Raw genomic sequence first — 22,870 nt, 5'->3', positions numbered from 1 at the left:
CTCTGAGGCAAGCTATTCTGAACTCACCTTGTACTGTCCTAGAGCTGCCCAGTTCTTAAAAGAGCACTATGCAGTGTAGCCTTTGCCTGGAATGTAACATTTAACTCTGGGTGATCCTTCTCTCCCTCCTACTGCCCATGAAAGGAGGGCTGCTGGGTTATTGAGCTTTCGGAAATGCTTTAGATAGCTGTAATTATGTCTCTAATTTGCTTGTGGATTCAATAATACATGTCAATAGACTTCTCAAATGAAGTATTTTTATTCTGTCATATATCTCTCTATCATCTATCTATCTGTCTGTCTGTCTGTCTATCTATCTATCTATCTATTGTCTTCTCCAACCTAACTGGATGACTTTATTTAAAATATGGCTCTTTTGGGTAGTGATTCAGATTAAGAACTATACTTGATCTTTTTGTCTATCTCAGATGTGACTTTTCCAAAGAAAGCCGTAGAATTAACTGACATTGAAGGCTAATTGCAGGGCTTGTCTTTCTCTGTGAGGTTCCCTTAATTCCTTTATCATCATGGTGCCATGATGTTCAGATCCGGTGGCCTTGAGTTCCTTTGCTGAGTCGTGGAGCTGCTTGAAGGCATTAGAGTACTGCGCACAGAGGTAAATGCCATTAGCAAGTGTCAGGGCAGGGGACTGCTAGATGGCATCGAGAGTAAGATACTGCATGAGAGTAACAAGATGACAACTTTTTTTTCATCCATCCTTTTTTTCTTTAGCACAGATCCTATCTAAGGTAAAACAGCTGCAGTCTTTTATAATTAAGGATTAAAAACATCTACTTTGGCTTGCTTGATGTCTGAAGATTATTACAATGAAAGCTGGAACGTGTTTTTATGACACAAAGTGACATGATAAATTGGAGGTGTGTGCATATGTGCAGTGAAAATAAAAGGAAGTAAATAGGACTGACACATTCTTCCTTCCAGATCATCGTCACTGCTGGAGAAGGAGGAGTCAGGGTTTAAAATTTGTATACAAGGATCATAGACTATCTTGATAAGGGTTTAATTAAAAAAAAAATGCCTATAGTAAAGAGTAAAAAAAAATGGATTTCATTAAAAACACAGTAAGTGAAGAGCAGGATTAAATAAAACATTATTTTTATACTCAAAAACCTCTTTTGGCTTTTGCCTATAAAGCAGCTTTTTAAAGTCAGTTCCATAGAGCACTTCTGCATGTCCTGCTTAGGTTATTTTTGCGAAGTCAGGTGCAGTGAATTAACTTTTGGCAACCAAGCCTCTTGGAGATGAATCTTGAGGTAGCCAGACAGCTGCTGTATTAGTACAGAACATTGACAAAAATTATAGCAGACCATTCATTATCATTCATTATCATTCATGCTTTCACCCTCTGAAATCCTGCCTTGTATGTGTTGTTAAGTCCTCTTTGGCTTTATGAGCTAGGCGTAGGTCCTATGCAGAGCCCTGAAGATCGTCACGTCCCGGGCACCTCGGTCTCCCTGTCTGTTGTCCTAAGTTCCGTCTCTGCTTTACTGTAGTGGTTTGTTGGTCTACCATACTTCCTGGCTCATTGTTTCTTAGTCCTCAGAATTGGCCTGTAAACTCTCAATTGGATCTTTGAAAAATATAACAGAAGAAACAGTTTTGTTAACAGTTTCGTGCTTTTAGAACAGAAGGGATCTAGGACAGAAAACGCAGGTTTACGTCAACCTGCATTACAGTGCCATCTTACTGTATTGCCCTTAGGTGACTGCACCTCAGGGTCATCATGTGTGACCATCAGCTTATTGCTGATATTTGGCATTCAGCTGTCTCTTCATTGGTAAATTACTTTCATTTGGAAATGTGCTAGGCTGTGCCATTAAAACAGCACAAGTAGTAATTAAAACTTCCTTATCTAAATCACTTGACACATGCGAATGCCAGCTAATAGATTTGTCTAAATTTAGCAAGTTGTCCCCATTAGGGGCAAGAGTGTTTTTTTGTTTGTTTGTTTGTTTGTTTGTTTTTTCTTCATTTTCAGCTTGTGTCAGTAAACTGTCTTTTCTCAAATAGCATACCTCCCACACGTAAACACACACACACACACACACACACACACACACACACACACACAATAGGAAAGGTTTTCATCTGTTAGCATTGTCATTAAAATGAAGAGCATTAGCTAGAACTGCGAGCTTGCATAGGGTGGAATGTTCCCTGTGTACTCTCTAGTGCCTGGCATCAGGCGCCTTCCCTTTGTCTTCGTATGTAAACATACTCTTCTCTTCCCATGTACCCAGAGCTCAGGTCCCCTGCTTCTCACGATCCCAGGTTAAGTCCATAAAAATGAGCTGACGGAAAGAAGAAAGTAAATGTGTGTCCATGGTGTCCTATCCGTAACTCTTCTTGGTTGAGTCTGAACTCCTGAGTCCTCCTGACCCTAACCACCATATGTTTAATTAGAAATAGCACGATGGTCAAGCATGTCGTAATTCAGGAAATGCTTCAGCATTGTCTTAAAACTTCTAGGAACTGCTCATTCTTATTTGAATTATTACTATTTTTTGCTGTAATATATATGCTTAAAGCTGGTCACTGTTAAATGTAGTTAACTTCTACATTTGTATCAGTGGACACTTTTGGTCTGTCAGATCCATTGAGCATTCATCTCTCATTTTGGAAGTGCTACTGAAGCTGCGTCTTGGCAATTCACACCTAGGTGCATCTGAATGTGATGTGCTCTGGTGCCAAAATATATTTGCATCTATTCAAGCACCCGGAGAGGGGGAACAGGTGATTGTCTGCAGAGTGCAGCTGAGAAGCCTTTGATAAAATTTTCATCTGCTTGAGGGCCGCTGTGAGTTGCTCAGTGACAAATCAGAAGGGAATTTTAGTGGAACTGGAAAGGGAAATAGATCTTCGAGGGCTGAGCCACATCGACCAGCTAAGGCAGAGGACCTGTATGTGCTGCAAGGAGCAGAAGACCCCTGTGTCTTTTCCCTGTGAGCTCCCCTGGACTGACCTGAGTACCCCTCAGATGCCGTCCTCAAGCTAGAGACCTGAAAATCAGACATGTGTCTTATAGATGGACCAATTTAACAGATTTTTGCATGTCAAAACCTGAGCTATTTTTAAAAGGAGAATGGTTTTTTAAGGTGTCTGAGATCAGTGACGTCGGCATTACCTGGGAGCTTACTAGGTAGATACACAGATTCCAACCCCTGTGCTCCACACGGTCCAGGAATGGGGCCACAGTCCAGGTCTTTCTGTCAGGAAGTAGTTCTGGTGCAAGCTTCTGTGTGAGAGCCGCTAACTAGAGCTAGTCATGCAGACATCAGACTCTTGGCAATTGTGACTTCCGTAGAAATATTAGTCTTTGTGTGCCTCTACTCCTTCCTTTCCAGTTGGCCCGTCACACCTAATGCTTCGTCCCTGATCTTTCAACATCCTCAGCTTCACAGTGAGTCTTGCCATGGACTTCATCATGTGACCAGCTTGGAAGCTGCTGAGTGTTTGAATCCACAGGCATCTGTCTGTCTTTACAGTTGGACAGTTTGCCACCACTGTTGGTCTAAAAATGTTTTCCCTACTGCATATACTTCTCTTTCATTCTGGGCCTCTCATCACATAAAAATCAGACATTTTAGTCTCTCTCAACTCAGGGCATCAAAAGCTCTGATTTGCTGTCTTTAGTTTGCGGTTCCTCCCTGGCAGCCTCCTGCTGTTGGGCTCATCCCGCAAAAGGCTTTTGTTTGTCTTATTTGCTGTGATTCTTGGTGGCAACAATTGATTTTTCCTTTCATGTCTTATCGCTTGTTGAATTTTTAATTTTCTATTTGTCTTAAAGTCAAAATACTTGTCTAAACATATTTCTGATTACTAACTCAAAGTCTTTATCAGTATTTTCATTGTCTCAGCAGTAGCTTGCGTTACTTGCTGTTCTAGCTCATTGACAACTTCCTGGTTCTTCCTTTGTTAAGTCGTAATTATGGTTCAAATCCAGAAACTTCTGAGCATTTTGTTAAAGGACATACAGTGAGTTTCACTGCAGTTCTCTGATGGGAAATGGTGATGCCCTCTTGCAGCAGGGACATCCCTTTATTGGAGTCAGGCCTCAGTGAGGAACATTCTAAGCTGCAGAGGCTGTGAGTGAAGCACCAACACAGCCTCAGTGTCAAAGCCTCTGCATTGCTGTTGCACACAGCAAGGAGTCTGCTACCACCTGCTAGCCTGGGACCTGAGCAGGCTTCTGCTCCTTAGCTTATCTCTCAGGCTGAACATGCTACTAAGGCTTAGAACTATACGTGCACATGTGGTGGTGAACCTTGTAATTCCTACTGTGTCACAAATACTTTAGTTTTTCCTTAGGTCTTCTTATTTTTTCCTTGAGCTGGAAATTAGAGCTTTTCTGATTCCACTCTTTCCTCTGCATTGTGTACCTATACCTCTGTCCAGGGCAAAGGATTTAAGGAACACGGAGAGGGAAAATATGGCCATAGCATCCTGGATATAATAACTCAGAGCTTCTGCTCCCTTCATTTGACACCAGGGACCTCCTGCCTTCTTGTCCAGACTAAAGCAGAGGGCTTCTCCTGGAGTTACTTCATTCTAATAAGCATGTTGGACTTTCCTCCTAGTCGAACCAAGAGAAAGAAAGTGGTCATTATCCGTTTGGTGCACTTAGACATCCAAGCTCTCTCCACTCTCCCCAGCAGTTTTTAAAAGAGTGATATGAAGGGCAGTATTCAATACTGTGGATGAAGCACTGCCGATGTCCATGACAGGCCTGTATTGTAAACACTTTTTTCAGTGTTTCCTTTGCATTGAAATCAACTAAGATGGCAGGGTGGTGGACACCTAGTTGATAGATTTTCCAACTTTCCTTGGTGTCTTGGTACCTTGAGCTGAGTCTGTCAGCTAAGCAGCAGGTTTTAAACTGTTGACTCTCTATACTGCCATTATGGCAGCCCATCCATCCGTTTTAGACACATTGGTCCTTCTGAGGATATGTCAGCAGGTGTGGAGGACCTCCTTGTCCCTGGCAAGGCATACTCTGATGTGCAGCACCAGTTAGGGACAGCAGCACCGTAAGCCAGACAAGCCTCGGTGAACCACAGACAACCCGCAGTCATTCTCCTAGCATCTGTTCCGTTGCTCTTGAGTTATTTCATGCCCAATCCACATTTTCCTTGGGAAGCACTGATCTGTCCCATACAGGAAGCACTCTGCTTTCCCCATGATGTTTTAAAAAGAAACCATTAGCCTGGCTCACCCGTGCACACACTGAGGATTTTATGAGGAGGGGTGGGCTGCTAAATCTTGAGGATTTAAAAGCTCTGCACTCAGTTCATATACAGACCATCAAATAACCCTTGATGGTATTTGACTGGGAACATCAATAGCAAAGATTGAAAATCAATTTCCTTTCCTCTCCAGAGGCCCAGAATCTAAGCTTACAGATTTTAATTTTACTGTGAATAAGTGAGGGATAAAGTGGTTTATCTAATGCAGGAAGTTATGACTCTGAATTTACAGTGTGAGCACTGATAAGTGATGTGTTAATGCCTGTGTGGGTTTTTGGTAAGGTCTCATACACATTGTTACAATCGCAAACAGCAGTGACCTGATGGCATACAGTGGTAGTGACATCTGCTACACCATCACATTGGTGCCCAGTGCCAGTGTTTGTTATTCGTGCCCAAGCCAGTCAGTGCTACCCTCAGGTCTTGCCTGAATTCATTTAGAATCTGCTTAAAATTGTCTATCCCTACAACTTCTAGCCTTACCCATTTCACTTCTCAAGGACATTTTTGACATAGAATTACTGTAATTCCTGTGCCTTGAGTAATCGCTATTATTAAAGCAGTGTAAAGTCCTAGAACATACAACTTAATTTGCTCTCATGTATTGGTACATGATATTGAAGAATAGATTCTATCATGAACCCCAAATGGTGCTAACATTGCAAACCATCTCAATATAAGATTTGTAAGCCATTTTAAACCACAGAAAATATCTTATAAGCAGTTTATTTCACCTGTAGTCAGGCAACAAAACGAGAATATCCTTGTCCTTCATTACTCAAGATTCTTGTTGAGCGACCTTTCAGGGCAGTGCATGGTGTTCTGCATCTGGGTTCTCTGTCCATCACAACTCAAATGAAACCTCTTCCACTAAGTTAGGAGTGCAGCTGCGGCATATGCTGGGTAGGGGGAGGTATGGGGGTTCTTAAATAATTAAAATGTAAAACTAAGAGCTCTGAAGCAGATCCTGCTTTTATTGTCTCAAGCCTCTCAGCTTCTCTTACCCTGGACATCACAATTGGGACCACATTGTCTTATGCATTTGTTTCAGTTATAACTCAGAACAGCATCTTGTATAAGTCAACTCTTAAATATTCATATGACAACATTTAATAGAAAAATAAGTTAATTTACTTATGCAGTAGCAGAATTAGAAACTCTCATTAAGATGTAAGAAGGAGGGTGATTACTTGTTGTATTAAGTGTGTCCCTATGCTCCCTAGAAATCACTAAAAATACACATATGCTTACTTTTTCAGCTTACCTGAAAGAGTAAAATAAGACACTCTCATATGAACTATCATTAGCATCTCTCATTCACAGAGACTTAAATGAAAAAAGTGTTCTACCTCTTTTAAACAAAAGGTTTTGTCTCCCTCTTTACAATGTCATTTTCCTCTCCATTCCCTTTTAAGACTGTCTGGGATTTGTCTGTCTTTGGATATTTAACAAGCTCTGAAGTAATCACAGAGAAGCCATCATATATTTCAGGGAGGTTTAGACATGCTTTCAAAATTACAAATTAAGTGTATCACAGAAAGTCCATCTGCTGCAATTAATCACATTAACCTCAAACAAGGAGCCACTGACAGTTAAAAAGAACTTAAGGTCAGGAAGGAACCTTAGGAATTTTCCAGTTGATGAGTAAAGGAGAACACTGAATTCCAGAGAGGTTTGGCCATAACTCCTTGGTCTCACCCAGAGACATTGTGTGTGTCAATGGTGTGTGTGGTGGGGGTGGGGGTGGGGAAAGTGGATATGGGTGTGAAGACTAGAGGCCAATGTCGCATGTCTTCCTCAATATCTTGCCCACCTTATTCTTTTGAGACGAGGTCTCTCACCTTCCTGCGCAACCTCCCCAATGCTGGGGATACAGGTGTACCACCATGCTTGGATTTTTACATGGGTGCTAATGATCTAAGCTTAGGTCTCATGCTTGTACAGTGGTCGTTTCACACACTGACCCATAGTCTCCGCCCTCATTTGAAAACTGCATCACCAGCCAGTCTCATTTGTCTGTCCATCCACCTATCAATCTACTCTTTCCTTTAGCTGCCTTATTGCTCTCCAAGTATACTCACAAATTTCCTTATAATAAATCAAAACTAACTATGGCATGGAGCCTGTTTCATCCTCTGTCTATAAGCATGTTATAGGTGTGATCTGGGTTCAAAGGGTACCTCCTGTGTGCTGGAACCAAGAGCTGAACCCTGAAAAGAAAGGTGTTTTAAAGGGCAGTGCAGCTCGAGATCCAGGACAGACCTGAGACCCAAAAAGCTCCTTAGCCTGTCAAGATCCTTCTTAGGTCATTTACTTTCTTAGGCGGATCTTGCTGCACCCTGCCCCGAGCTCTGTTTCGGCACACATAGCCATGGTTGGGCATGGAAGGTCTCAGACCACCTGTCACTGGGTTTCATGTTAATCCTGATGCCTCTTTCTGCAGCTGACTTTCCTGCCACAGAGGTCTGTAAGGCACTGTTTGTCCTTGGTAGGTGTGCATACTTGCATCTCCTCTCTCCCAGCTCTTCTCTTGGTTTGACCCTCACCTACCCAGCTCTCCTTGAAACAGCGGCCGCTAGTAGTTTCTAGTTCCCATGTTAGCCTTCTAGAAACATTCTCCACTAGTGATTCCCCTCAGCTCCTGCTTTCTTCCTCTTTATTCTTAAGAGTTCAGTCTTTTATTTTCATTTCAGTAGCCTTCATTATATTGTTGTTAAAAGCCAGCTTTCCTCCGGGTCTCTCCTCTCCTCTCCTCTCCTCTCCTCTCCTCTCTCCTCCTCTCCCCTCCCCTCCACTCCCCTCCTCTCCTCCTCTCTCCTTCTCCCCTTCCCCTCCCCTCCCATCCCCTCCCCTCCCCTCCCCTCCACTCCACTCTTCTCTCCTCTCTCCCCTCCTCTCTCCTTCTCTCCCCTCCCCTCCTCTCCCCTCCCCACTTTGTTTCCCTCTTTACTTGAGTGGCATTCTTACATTGGTGACTTCATTAAGTAAAGAAAACTCTTAGATAGTTTGGTGGTTTGAATGAAAATGTACCCCATAGGCCCATAGGGAGTGGCACTATTAGGAGGTGTGGCCTTGTTAGAGAAAGTGTGGCGCTGGGGGTAATGTCACCTCTTGCCTTTTTGTGTTCTCTCCCCCGCCCCATACATTTCTGCAAGCATACACATTCATGTACATATCATTAGTAGGTAGGTAGCTCCAGGCCTTTCTTCTAGAGCCTCAGATCTCTTTGTTTTTATTTGCTAAAAACGCTGTAAGTTCATTATTCTAAAAGTAACTGAACTTATGTTCCCTTCTAACACATCACTGTGGTTCCTTTTCCAGTGCTGAGTCTGGCTAGCTCTCTGTCTAACTGGTTAGGTAGTGGAAATGCTGGAGCCTTCCTCCTCAGCCTCCCTGCCCACATATGCCCCTCCTTGAATTCTGTTGTGTGTATCACCTAAATGGCTTCCAAACTGTTTGCTCTCCTCCTGTGCTGCCTCTCCCAGGCTTGAGGCCCCTCCCTCTCTAGAGGACCTTCTCTGTGACCCCTGGCTTCTCTTTTGGTTATTCTTCTGTCAGCTGCAAAGACACTTTCCTAACTCACATCTCCTACTGCTATGTGCTCCTGTTCCACCACACCTCTGTAAGGCAGTGGTTTTCCTACCCTATCCTGAAGGGCGGGGGCCTTGCCCTCTCCTCTTAAGCCTTATCTTGTTCAGTGGTGTCCCTATTCCCTCTGCCACATCCACATGCCTGTCTGCCACTCTCTTGCTGTCTTATTTCCTCTCTGTTCCTGTTGAGAGACAAAAGAAATAAAAGGAGTATATGATTACTCCTAGGTATGGTGGAGGGGAAGGTTTATTGTAGAAATAAAGGAGAGCATAGCCAGAGGCAGGGACATCTGAGAGAGTCCAGAGTGAACTTGGCACTGAGCCTTGTGAGGAGGGGGTGGGAGGAAAGACCAGGAGACCAGGAGGCCAAGAGGCCAAGAAGGAAAGATCTGCACATTGCCAAAAAGGCTGGGTTATATAGGAAGAGCTTCTGGAGGAAGGGCAGCCTAGCCTCTGGGCTGGAGAGTTCAGGGTAGGAGGCAGGGTACCCAGGTTGGGACTGAGCAATGCTGGGAGATTCTGGAGGTCATATCTGCTTTGATATATATATATATATGTATGTATGTATGTATGTATATATATATATATATTTATTTTTCTGCTTTGATATATTAAGGACTCCTGAGTCAGCCCTTTGTCCTAGGTTTGAGACTTAAACACCTGCTACAGAATCTTTATACTTGCTTCTCCCACTATTTTATTGATTACAGTTTTGATACTGGCTGTCAAATCTAGGGCCCAGTGCCTGCTAGCCAGGTCCTCTAACAATGAGCTGCCTCTAGCCATCAGAGCTTGTCCTAAGCAGTCCTGCCCTGAAGAACTTCTTCCTCAGCCTCCCCTTTTCTCCCTGCAGCTTGGTTCTTTTCCTTTGTGGGAAGCTTTTCATTCTTTTCCCCTTCCCTGTCTAGTGTTTATGCTCTGAAAGGCAAGACATACATTAGCTCTCTCCAGACCTGCATCCTCTGTGTTCACCTGATGAACAGCATATAGTAAGTGTTCACTAAGTGAACAGGAATTAACAGGGATATCATGGAAACATGGCATATAGTTTTTGATGCAGTGTTTCTATAGTGAAAATGAAGAGTAGAAGAAAGAAGAGGAGACAGTGGTTAGTGGAGCCCATTGTGTATGCCAGGCACTCGACACATCTAAACGGAAACAATGAATTGTCACGGATAGTTTTACTTTGTTTCATAACTCTTGAGAGGGCTTTTTAAGTGTATATTTCATGCAAATACCGTAAGTGGCTGGATTATTTTCAGTGACTTAATATGAGTTGAAATAATGTTTCTGAGATACTATTCTATTTTTCCATTAACATATTTTAGCAATTTTCAACTTGCTCAGCTAGGCATTTGATTAACAGAAGGAAAAAAGAGTTGGATTAGGTGTGATTAACACCTCAAATTTGATGGCCTTAATAATCTCCAATGTAATTTAAGCATATTAAATATACGTATATCCTAATATGACTGCTTAGATACGGACTTTCTACAAAAGGCCCAGCTCTGAGTCTTAGTAGTGGACAAGGTGAAAAACACATTTCTTCATTATAGCAATGATGCCTTCCCATGAGTGGCAGAGACCCATGCATGAAAATATCTACTACTTTGTGAGTCTCCTAAAACTGTCTTCTCTTCATGTTGACTCCATTTCCTATGAAATAATGCCTTCCACCTGAACCCAGCTCTTCAGTTTCTCCTGTGCCTTTACTGAACCAGTCAGTGGTGAACTGTGTGGCCTTGGCGCTCCTCTGAGACATCTAAGACAATATACTGACTAGGAGGCAGCACAGGTGGGCCAATGGTGTCCTTACTAAAGGTCCAGAGTATAGGACCCGTTAGGTCCAAGCAAAGGCCACATGTAAGCAAGAGGCTGCTGTTCATGATCAGCCCTCAGCAGCTCCTGAACTGGCACCAAGGGCATTGAGGATGGGTTGATACGGTCTCTCAACACACTGTATTTTCTGAGTTTTCAAGGGAGGTTAGGAAGATACCCAAATTTTGTGTGAAATCTTTTAAGTTTTTAACTATTGGCAATCAGTATTTTGGTTCTTGAAATTTTTTTCTGTGGGAATCACAAAAGTTATGGGTTGGTTTTTATCACTGTGCACTAGATTGTTTAACCTGGTCAACCGTTCTCCCAGCTCTCCAAATCCACACAGCAGGTGTCTGTTTTCGCTGTTGCTTCATACATCCCCTGTATGGATTGGATTTGAACTTCTAGGTTCTAAACATGGCTTAGCTAGTATCCTGTCTGTGGGTCAGGCTTTCCCGGTGACACCCATGGCGCTCCTCCTTCCTGCTCCGCAGCTGTCCAGTGAGACCAGCTTTGGTCTTCGGTGCAAAAGTCTGCCTCTAGCTACTCCCATCTCCACTTGATACTTTGATGCTGGACGGTCACACAATCATTGCTCTTGATGGCTGACTCCAGAGCATGAGTCTTGTCCTTTTGGGGACAAAGCCTGAACACTGTGTTCTGACATTAGGTGACATAGGTGCCGCGGCATTAACAAGACCGCGGGCTAGCGAGCCTGTGTGTAGCATTGCTTCTTTTCAATGCCTTGGAGGTCAGGAAGCTCACTGCCCTCCATGGCCAATGTGCTGCATCTGACAAGTCTGACTTTAGAAACTATTTCCTTATTTGAGCTGACCCTCCTCCTGGGCTTGGTCATTCTTGGACACTGGTCTTGACTTCTTTGTCCACTGGGCACTGGGCACTGAAGGAGGACTCTTGCCCAGCCCCTTTCTTTAGTGCATACGTCTAAATTTTAACAGGGTTTGTTGTAGGAAGCAACATACTCCCTTGAGAATAGACACACACACACACAGTGTGTGTGTACACATGCATGCATGCATGCAGCTTCTTCTCCGTCAGCTTCCAGCAGGTTTTAGCAGTAGGAATTGTTCTCTGCCAGCTCCACTGTTTCCTCTGAAGCTGTTTTCCTTGAATGTATGCTTCTGTCACCACTAATACACATTTCCTGTGTTTGAGATCACATATTTCGCTTGATGTTACATCTCTTTAGAGACCTGGAGCATTCTTCTTCTTTTTTTTTTTTTTTTTTTTCCTTCTAAACAATCATAAATGTAATTATTTGCACATTATGTCTAAAAATCTCATAATAGGTAATAATGCTTAGATTCATCACTTCTGCCCAGGTTGTTTTGAATATTGTGAAACCCAGCTGTAAAAACAAAAGCACCTCAGGTTTAAAATTAGCTTCTGTAGATGGGCCTTGAAGACTGAAGCCACTGGCTCCTTATTGTTTTCCGTGTGCTGGAAGGAGAATTGCGTGCTCTGCCCCTGTCCGTTGCCCACCACAGATGCCACCTTGCCTGCCATCCATTGCTGCTCTTCTCCTGTGTTCCAGGTGCTGTGATACTCTTGGGAAGAACCAACATGTTCCGCTTCAACCATCCCAAGGAAGCCGCCAAGCTCAGGGAGAAGAGGAAGGTGAGGTGGGGCGGGGGTGTCCTTTGGGTCCTACCATTTTTCCTTCTGGGACTGAAGCCTCTTTGAAGGAAGTTCTGTAACCCACATCGGATTCAGGAGCTCACAGGAAGAAGCTGTTCCTTCTAGATCCTTCTAGTATGCACATCCCCAGAGGTGCTAGGCTTTACGTGGCATTAAGTGATCAGTGTCTACCGGAATCTGCCTAAGTGACATAGCACTGAAACACTCTTTATCTCAAGTCGAGCCCAGTAAATTGGGATTTTTCACCTTGGTGGGAGGCTCAGTGGGGACAGTTTTTAGGACCACAGGTTGGATGAGGACATTCAGAGGTCTCGCAGTGCTCGATCATGGAGGAAGGCTGAAGCCCTCGGAAAGAGAGGACCAGTGAGGGAAAAGGAAAGCAGTCTGCACCATGGTCGCTCCTTAGACTTCTGAAGACAATAAAAGCTGCAGCTTGTATTTTCACGAGCTAGAAAGAAACTGTGCTCAACTTAGGCTGATATTCTGCCATATTATCTGTACAGCAACTGTTACCACCCCAAATTACAGATAACTGAGTTAGAAATTAGGCGAAAGCAGACTCCCTGTAACCTACCTTGAGGGCAGCAGGTGGGCAGCCAGGGCCACAATCTGACCTGCAAGCCTGAGGCCTACGTTCTAACCACAGGGGACTAGCATCGTAGACTTGCTATAGGGTTGCCCAAGAGCGCCAGGACCTTTGATGGAAGATGAGAACAAAGCTGCTCCCCTCAGCCTAATCCAGGGATAATGACCTAGCCAGTAACTCCTGCTCATTCCTGCCCGGGGCCACCGGAGATAGTCCATTTTAGACAGGGTTCTAGAGAGAGATGGGGGAACCTGTCTGTCTATGGCTTTCATTGGCCCCAGATAGAGTAGTTCTTACCTCTTGGGCCTCTCCTCACCTATCCTTTTATCTGTCACTCAGTAAAGGTGTGTGTGGAGGGCGCCAGAGGTGGGATTTCTAACTTCTACACAGACTTGAGTGCAATGTAGCTAGGAAGCTTTTGAGCTATGAAATGCCTGGTGACTTCCCACTGATACGTGTTCTCTGGTGTGTAAGGGCACTATTCCTCATCTGCCAGATACTAAGCATCCACATGAGTGTGTGCATCTCATTGCCTGTCCCTAGCAGAAGGCACTGGGTGCTGAACATTGGCCTTCTCATAGGCCCACTAAGGTAACCATTCTACCTTGTGTCTGCTATCAGAGTGGCCTCCTGTCCTCCTTCAGCTTGTCAATGACCGACCTCTCAAAGTCCTGTGAGAACCTGTCTGCAGTCATGTTGTATAACCCTGGGTAAGTGAACAGCAACATCTCCTCCCAGTGATTAGTAGTGTGGTGGTGCTTATGGTGCCAACTACATTATAGTCCCTTGATGGTAATAAAACGTGGGCAAGGGCACCTCCTCAGCATGTCAACCACAGTCATTTCCAAGTCCCTTTCCAGCCGATGCTGTATGTACGTAATTGTGCTTAGTTATAATCATGGTATAAATGGGATTATGTTCTCTGAATTTTTTTTTGCTTAACAACATAATAAGCATTAGCAAAGATGGTTACAAGCTTCATTACCATTTTCATAACTGTCTAATATTTTAAGTTGGCACTTTGATTACCCAGTGCATGATCCCTTTGGCTTAAATGCTTTTATCTTGTTTTTATAAATTATCTGTAATAACAGAGGCAGCCTTGATCTCAGGGCATCTTATAGCGCAGGGAATTGTCTTCACTGCATTCTGACATCAGGAGATAGCTGAGGACACAAACGAGAGTGTTTTAAATGGGTTTAGCAGCTGGATGACCTTGAGTTGTCAGTGGAAGTGCTCAAGTGCTGGGTGACTTCGTCACTGAGATGACAGCAATAGTGAAAACGCCTGGAAACAGAGCCAGGCAAAAGGACTTTGGGGATTCCTCAGTTTTGAACTTCCACTATTTCTTGTTTCCTACCAAGAGCATCTCACATACAGTAGAGATGGGTGAGTGAAATGAAGCGGGCAGGCATGTGTCCTGGAGCTGCCCTTTGTTTACTCTGTGGTAGACATGGTGTCAAGTCACCTCTGTGCTCTCCGTTCTCAGAGTCACGGCAGGCTTGGTCTCCATGTGGAGACCTGGTGCCTGTGCTTGTGAGTTAGAGCTGCGGTGGCATCCTGGTCAGTCTGACTCCTGAACGCTGCTCTCACCTCATCAGCCTAATCCCACTCCAGTTGGGATCCTGCTTCCATCGCCCTGGTCTCTGACTGCTCCTTGAGGTGCAGCCAGTCCTCTCCATGGTGTACAGCAGATGCCTACAAGGAGCTGTTGCCTCATGGTCCTGGGAAGCACCTTAAGCCACATCTCCACTTTGTTCCCTGTGGAGACCAGCAGGCCAAAGCCCAGATCCTGTGTTGCTTGAGTCGAAGAAAGAAGAAAGCCAGTTGGTGAGGCACAGGGTCTCTGGACTCCTGGCAACCCAAACCGCTTATTTTGTGGTATCCAGATTTGTCCTTACCAGGCAGCCTTTCAAGTTTCATGTTGTGTCGTTACTGAGAAAAGTTATGCTCATTGAATAATTCTCTCTTGAAGTAAGCCAAAATTCAAAAACCTCAGAACTACTCAATAGACAGTCCTTCTGAAGGCATGCGAACTCGCAGGTTCTTAGGAGCTTGCGGTGGCTTTCTCAGCGGCAGGAAGGGATCATTCATAGACCTTACATCGTTTGTATAATAATATGCTGGTGCTCGGCATTGATACCAGCTTCAGGAGTGCGATCCCATCTGCTAAGTGCTGTTTGTCTGGAAAAATAGTTTTGTTTGGATTTGTTTCCTATAATTCACTACCATCTTCCTCATCCTCTGTGCCATGTGCCCTTGAGTTTGCTAGCATTTGGACACTTAATGTGTGACCATTCATTATCTAGGAAAACAAAAAAGTAATCTCTGCACAGCTACTAGCTCTGAGTTCTTTTTCATCCATGAAATGCAGATTATGTAGTCCCATTAAAAGTAAGAATATATTTTGTTTGATTTGAAGTTCAATTTCCCCAGTGCTGAGAAAATGTCTTCAAAGCATACCAGTTTGCATCCTCAGAACTCTTCTTTATAAATAAATAAATATGTATATTACATATATTATATATATATATGTTATGTATACAATGCTGTATCTGCGTGTACAACTACACACCAGAAGAGGGCACCAGACCTCATTCTAGATGGTTGTGAACCACTATGTAGTTGCTTGGGAATTGAACTCAGGACCTCTGGAAGAGTAGCCAGTGCTCTTAACCTCTGAGCCAGCTCTCCAGATCCTCAAAATTCTTCTTACTTCCCATGTATAGAACTAAAATGTCACTTCAGTGACTCTCTGAGGTCTAAAAGCAAGAATTTAGCCAGAACTCGCTAAGCATTCCCACTATCAGTACATTTTGGCAGGGTACAGCCTGGCACATCCGTCTTGGCACACCTGGGCATGGCTAGACACGTCCATCTCAGCACACCTGGGCACAGCACGGCACGTTCATCTCAGCACATCCCTCTCCAACAGTGGTTCTCCACCTTGCTAGTGCTGCAACCCTTTAATACAGTTCCTTTTGTTGTCGTGATGCCCAGTCATAAAATCATCTCATTGCTACTTCATGACTGTAATTTTGCTACTGTTGTGACTCATAATGGGAATATCTGATATGTGACCCCTGAGGGGTCATGACCCACAGGTTGAGAACCACTGCTCTACAGGTTTTGTGACTTTCAGGATGAGACTATAATTTAGTCTGTCTGAAAAAGCTTATGCTTAAGGGGCTGTTTCTTCACTTTTCCAGGATATGGTACTTGTTTTTCCTGCCATCTGCTTCTTCAAGGCACCATGCAGATAACTCCATCCTCAGCTTTCATCAGAATGAAATGTCCCTGTTCAGCACACATTGCTGCATTTCTATCACACTTATTTTATTATTCTTTGTAGAGATAGACCACCCTTCAGCAAACTCTTTCTGAGAGCTTCCATTAACCAGACATATTTCTAGGACAGGAGCCTTTGCTATTGGCAGTGCCGGTTTCCATGACGATTGGAGGAGAGTATCAACCTCTAGATGGCTAAAGATGAGGAAGGTGAGATGAAGTGGGTGCCTGTGGGGCACCTCGTGGTGAGTGGTCAGGTCGGACTTCCAGAGTGGGAGACACTTGATCTAAGACGTGAGCGGAGTGAAGATGGCACTCAGAAAACACAAGTAGGGAAAGGGAACATTTCAGACAAAGAGAAGGGAACTAAACTGCTTCAAAACCAGGAGTGTGACGTGGAATACAGGAAGAAGGGTGATGGAAGGTGAGATGAGGTGTGGTCTGTGGCGGCCTGTGTGGGCCCATGTGGGGCACTGCAGGGCCTGGTGCCTTCTGAGAGCACCTGAGAACAAACATGAGAAGCCTTTGCCTGGAACAGTAACCTGAAGGGCACTTACTATAGAAAATGTAGCATGGAATCAGGACACTGTGGAGAAAGCTTTTTTAAAAGACCATAATAAAGACAATGGTGGGGTGGGTCTGGCCTTTAGCTACTGAGATCCAGAAAAGTAGAATCAAGGAACTAAGCAGTAAGGGAAGATTCTCAGGTTTCAGATGTAAATGTGGGGTAGATGTTGCACCTTTCCTGAAATGGACCAGGCAAGGAAGATGAGTGTCAGGATAAGAATTCTGTTTATATAAACATCTTTCTTGTTAGCTTGGAAGCTTTGTGACGTCAAAGTTCCTGTCTTATTTTATTTCAAAGTGTTATACATATTCCCTGGTTATTAATAATTTAGCAAATAGCTTCAGATTGAAATTTTGGTAAGACATCTGACTCCTCTGGGGTTTTGTTTATTGGTTTGTTTGTTTTTTCTTTAATTAATTTCCCTGGGCGTGGACATTATCGGCACATGACATATTGTGCAAAGTGGTATAGGTGCAATCCCAGAGAAAATGCAGTCAGTTAAATAATCTCAAGGTCATGTTCTGATCCTTAAGCAAAAAGTGGTAGAAGGAGGGGAGTGCCTTATGATGAAATGGAAAAGTAAGCAGAGGGAATCAGGAAACCCAGGGGAGAAGCAATGTGTTTTAGACTGAATCCCAGCTGGTGGCTTCTGTAGGCTTTTGACATGAGCATGACAGGTCCTCTTGACCTGGCTTCTGCAAACACACACATTCATGCAATACTTGTTGGTACAAATTCAAGTAAAATTATTTAACACTTCATCATACCTTCTTTCTCCCTGGCTCAGCCCCCTGCACTTGCTAACCACTGCAAAGAGTGATTACCCATGAATTAAAATATAATTGAAGAAAAATTGCCCACTCTGACTTATGGGAAGGCAGACACCTCATTATGAAATTGTTGGCTCTAGCAAGTGGGCAAAAGGAAGCATAATTAAAGCTATAGCCATGCTGTTTATACCTTTTTTTTTTTTTTTTTATGTTGCAGGTATAAATACTCTCAGCATAAATTAAGCTAGAAGAACATTGAAAGAAGTATGTTTAGTACCTCGGCCCTCATTAAAGAGTTGTTTAATTCCAGATAATGCACAGCTTGGACTCAGAGCATGCTCATTTCTCAGATGGAAACTTCAGACTGCTATGCTCCTTCCAAGCATTGGGTATTGCTAAGGTCTGGCTTGTGCTGATGCTCTTTGCTGAGAGCCTGTCAACACGGCCTTGTCATGTAAATGCATTTAGAATGAATGCAAGACAGCAGGAGGTTCAGAGCAGAGGGCAGCTGTGTCTGCAGCTGTCTCTGGGGATCTCTTGGGAAAGTGCTGATGTGACATGATGTACCTGGGAAGGATTTTCTTTCTGGTGACACACTCCTTTTTGGTAGCCATGCCCTAATATGTTGTGTGGCATAGAAAGCCAAAGGCCTGGTGGCTTCCAGTAGGAATCTAGATTAGGGTTGAGATCACCTGCAGCCAGTCCCTCAGGATCTGTATGAGTCTGATTCATGAGAGCCATTGGTCATCTTTTTGGAGGCCGAGTATTATTTCCTTGCATTGGTCCTAGTCCCTTGCATAGGTCAGTTCATTCTCAGTGGCATAGAAGCACACACCCTGGAGTGAGTGGCTAGAGTTCTTGTCTTTAGAGAGGACAGCGAGACTACAAGGAGTCTTAAGTAGAGCCATTCGGACCTCTGTGGTTGGTTCCCAAGGGCTGGCTTGGAGAAAGGAGAGCAAGGAGTGCTAGCTGAAGGCTTAGTCCACCCATCCACCTGGCAAAGACCCAGAATCACTGCCCTGGCTTTGTACCAGAGAAGTCACTTGCTGCTTTCCAGGTGGGCTGCATTCTTGCTCGACCCTGACATGTTTGCAGAAGGAGACCTGGTGAGCAGGTCCACTGTAAGAACCATAGAATATTCCAGAAGAGAGCTGGGTGGAGAGAGTCATGCTGAGAAGATGGAGAGGAGTCTGCAGGGTGAGGCCCTTGCACTCACAGTTTGCTTTGATGTCTTTGTGTCTTGTATTTCTGTGCTTAGCAGGATGGATTTAGGGATGCAGACTGTAGTTCAGCTTCCTGAGGTAGGAACATACTGTTGTACCCATGATTATTTTTATAAATTACAATAAACCTTTTTAAAAAGTTTCTTCATTTTTTAAAAATATATTTTATTAATTTATTCATATTACATCTCAATTGTTATCCCATCCCTTGTATCCTCCCATTCCTCCCTCCCTACTGCTTTCCCTCTACTCCCCTCCCCTATGACTATGACTGAAGGGGATTTCCTCCCCCTATATATGCTCATAGGGTATCAATTCTCTTCTTGGTAGCCTGCTATCCTTCCTCTGAGTGCCACCAGGCCCCCCATCCAGGGGACGTGGTAGGCAGAGTCAGGCAGGCACTGAGGGGATGAAAGCAGGAGGATCAGGGCCAGCCTCAGCAGTGCAGTAAGTTCAAAGCAGTAGTAATTTCCTGTCTCAAACCAAAACAACTCATCCAGAATGCATGTTTAAAATACATATTCCAGTATACAAACGAGAATTATTTTGTATGTGCTCATGCTTGGTAACTACTTTTCATGTTTGATAACAACTTTCATTTGTAGTTGTGGCAAAACATACTTACTATAATGTCTTTCCATCATAACCACTTTAAGTAACCTGTGAAGTGCCTTGATGTTGCCGTGCAGGGGACCTCTACAGCGTTCTTCTCTTTACAAGAAACAATGCTGCATTCTTGAATTAATACTTTTGCACTCACGTTATCATTGTTGTTGTCTGTTTGTTTTCATGAATATTATTTCTTTCAACATCTCACATATGGGGAGTCGGAACATGTTTCCATTTGTGATTGGTTTATTTCACTTAACAAATGTTCTTCAAGTTTTACTGTTTTTGTCAGAACTCCCTGTTTTCTGGTTGTGTAATGTTCCTGCATATGTGTATTTCACAGTTTGTCTGTCTACTTCCCTGTCAATGGTTGTTTCCACTGTTAGCTGTTGGAATAATTCTACATTGCTTAGGAATGTACAGATGTCTGCCTGAATCTTTGATTTCAGCTCCTCTAAGTCCATGCCCAGAGATGGCACTCCCATATCATCTGGTAGCTCTGTTCTTAATGTTTAGTGAAGGGCTAGTCGTTTTCCACTGTGGCTCTGCCATCCTCAGAGTCTTACCAACAGTGAGGGAGGTGTCCAGAGGCTACACCCTCACCCAGGTGTGAGGATCTCCGCGTGAATATAGTCATCCTCATTGATGCAAGGAACTGTCTTACTACGGCTCTTCATCACTCTCTTGTTTCCTTCTACTTTCTGAAGACCAGTTTTGGAAAAGACAGTGTTTAGAAATAGAAGAGGAAAGAATAACCCCCATAGGTGTTGGGAACAGGTGATGGATGCACCTCTTTGGTTGGGAGTGGAATGAATGATCACAGCCAACTCATTTCACATGTTAAAGTCCAACCAGTGCTGAGTCCAAAAGGTGTTCATGCCCGAGGAGGCCTGTGGTCGTATTTTCCCCGGAAGGAGCCACTCTGAAGGGCGAGTGATGATAAGCTTGGCAGTTGCTGGAGGCAGCAAAGGCTTGGAATGAGGCAGCGGAGGAAGGAACCTAGAAGGGAGGGCTGAACAGACCAGCAAGGCTGGGGGTCCTAGGAGCTCATCTGTGGGTGTAACAAATGGAAATACATTGACTTCCAGTTTCAGTCTTAAATCTTCGCTTGGATGTTACTGGATGTTACTTAGCTAAAATACAAACATAGGAGGAGGGTCAGGTCATCAAAAGACAGTGGGGAAAAGAACAGCTTTGAGTAATGTTCTCCTGTAAGAGGCTGTTTCTGAGTCTTCTGTCAGCAGTCAAGACTCCACATGGGGAAAGCTTGGCAGTGCCTGTGTGGCTTGCAGGGAGTATTCAGCCTTACTTGTGGGATAGAAACACTTCTCCTTGTTGAAAGAATGGCTCTTCCCAGCAGGACAGTCTTTACTCATTCATGTGCCTCTCATGTGCCCAGCCTTATGCTGAGGTTTGAAGGATGGGGCAGGTAGATTCTCAGTCATCTTGGAGTATGATTTACTGTGTGTGGAAGATGCTTGTAAACTCCATCAGGAATCGCAGAATCTTAGTGCTGTCTTGCACATACCATCCTGGGCTTACCCTGGGATCACTCTGGTTCCTGCCTCCTCTGAGGAAGAGTGCTCTGGAGTCCGACCCCACCTGAACCTGAGGATATCTGCAGTGTGCTCCTTGGGGACCACTTCTTCTTCCTGGCACTGGTCCTGGTCCTTCAGCCTCTGCAGAGTGACCTCCAAGCACCATCATTGGCATCCATCATGTTGTTCTCCAGTGCCATCTCTCCCTTTCCACCCTGAACTTAATCCCTGGGCAAAGTGCATAAAGCAAACTTTGCCTGCACATGTAAAAGCTTCTGCAAAGCCCTTCTATTGTCTTCCTCTGGTTGGTTCCCTTCTACGCTTGGTCCAGGAATCATTTCTGCCCATCTCAGTTTGAGTTGAATTTTTGCCTTTTTTTTCCTTGTGCAGACATTCTCTGTGTGCCTTCTCTTTCCAAAGTAATCTTACATTTTCCTGATGTGGTCTTCTTAAAAGCAAGGACCCTCCGTTTCTCACTCAGTTTTGAATATGGCACATAGAAAATAACTATTTGCAGATCTGTAGATCTGGGATGTGTCCTTCCGTGGCCTCCAGATGGCTCATGCAGTGCATAAGCCGTGTGTGCTCTGTGTCTGCATGTCTCTGTCTCCTTTCTTAGTGAGTAATTCCTTCATGGTTGGAGGCATGCTCACAGATGACCATGTGCCTCCTTTTATTTGGTATTGTATGGAAGAGTGAGGGATTGAGAGTTAGTGTCATAGTAGTAAAAAAAAAAAAAAATACTGCTCAGTACTCCTCCGAGAGCCAAGGTATTGTTAACAGGTGTGGCTATGTTGTTAATGACCATAGCTGGTGAGATCCAACTTGTCTTCAAAACAGCTGTTTTTCTTTCTTTCTTTTCTTATTTTCGTTTTGTTCACTAGGCAACCTACTAATCTTTCAAGTGACCCATATCTGAAAACAAATAGCAATAGGATCATATTTTGAATTTAGTGGGCTATTGGATTTTTAAAAAAAACATCACGTCCTTATATCTATGAACTGTCGTCTCCTTTGTCTGCCTGGGCACATCACGCTGGACACACTTTCTACTCCAGTTTTGGAGCCCAGTGCTGGCCTGCATCTCCAGCTCTCTGGAAACTGATTTGTACACACATAGGTTCTTATTGCCAGAGAATTTCTGGATGGGGCAAAGCAGCCTGGTGGCTTCCTTGGGGAGTTAGCTGTACTTTGGAGAAGTGCCCAGCCAGGGTCTTTGCCAGCAGATAATTTCCCTGCAGGGGAAACATTCCTTCTCACTGGCACAGCGTCTTTAAGAAGAAAGCAAGCCGACTGCTCAGCCTCCTCCACCTCGCTGGAGACTGCAAACAGGCAGCTAATTTGGCAGGAGGCGGAAGCATTCACAGCTTCGTGAAAGTGCTTGAAGCAAAATTAGATACCTTCCAAGTTCGTTTCAGTATTGAAAATAAAAGAAATTTTTGCTGGCACGTTAGCCTCCTCTAAGTACTGCACAGTGGTGAGCCCATTTAAATGGATAAATTTGAATAATTAAATTCTGAAAAGAATCAACTCAGTTTCAAACCAAGCTAGACCTAAAAATGTCAGGAGTCAGGGCCAGGGTTGTGCTGCATTTGGTGTGCCACCTGAGGAGCTTCACCAGCGCCATCACACACTTTGGTGGCTGTGGAAGCGTCCCTGGCTCTGAGATGGCTTGCAGCCATCCATCATTAGGGGAAGAGGCGTAGAAGGCAGGTCGTCGACGAAGTGCAAGTCACAGACAAGTAGGAAGAAATCACTGCAGAACTAGCATGTGGCATGGACTCTGCCTTCACTGTCGTGCTCCCCTCACAGTGCGCCTCTTTTCTCTTTCTCCATCATGGTTTTAGTGAGAAATGTCCTCCACAGACTCATGTTTGAGGAATCGGTTCCTCCCTGTAGATCTGTTTGGAGGAAGTATGCCTCTAGGAGCTGGGGCTTAGGGTTTCTAACCAGGTCC

At 44.1% G+C, this 22,870-nt stretch overlaps 1 protein-coding gene across 8 annotated transcripts in view; it reads left to right on the top strand.

Annotated features, from left to right (window-relative positions):
• Positions 1-22,870, top strand: part of Kif16b (kinesin family member 16B) — a 270,389-nt gene that overhangs the window by 137,409 nt on the left and 110,110 nt on the right. For all 8 annotated transcript variants that reach the window (XM_051144756.1, XM_051144755.1, XM_051144754.1 and 5 more), the window contains exons 16-17: positions 12,228-12,310; positions 13,539-13,627. In XM_051144756.1, the coding sequence (XP_051000713.1) occupies positions 12,228-12,310; positions 13,539-13,627 (172 nt within the window). The remainder of the gene's footprint in view (positions 1-12,227; positions 12,311-13,538; positions 13,628-22,870) is intronic.

Source organism: Acomys russatus, chromosome 4 (genome assembly GCF_903995435.1).
Source record: "Acomys russatus chromosome 4, mAcoRus1.1, whole genome shotgun sequence".
In the NCBI taxonomy this organism is placed as follows: domain Eukaryota; kingdom Metazoa; phylum Chordata; class Mammalia; order Rodentia; family Muridae; genus Acomys; species Acomys russatus.
The sequence above is the reverse complement of the archived record's forward strand: the minus strand, read 5'-3'. Positions and strand labels throughout refer to the sequence as shown.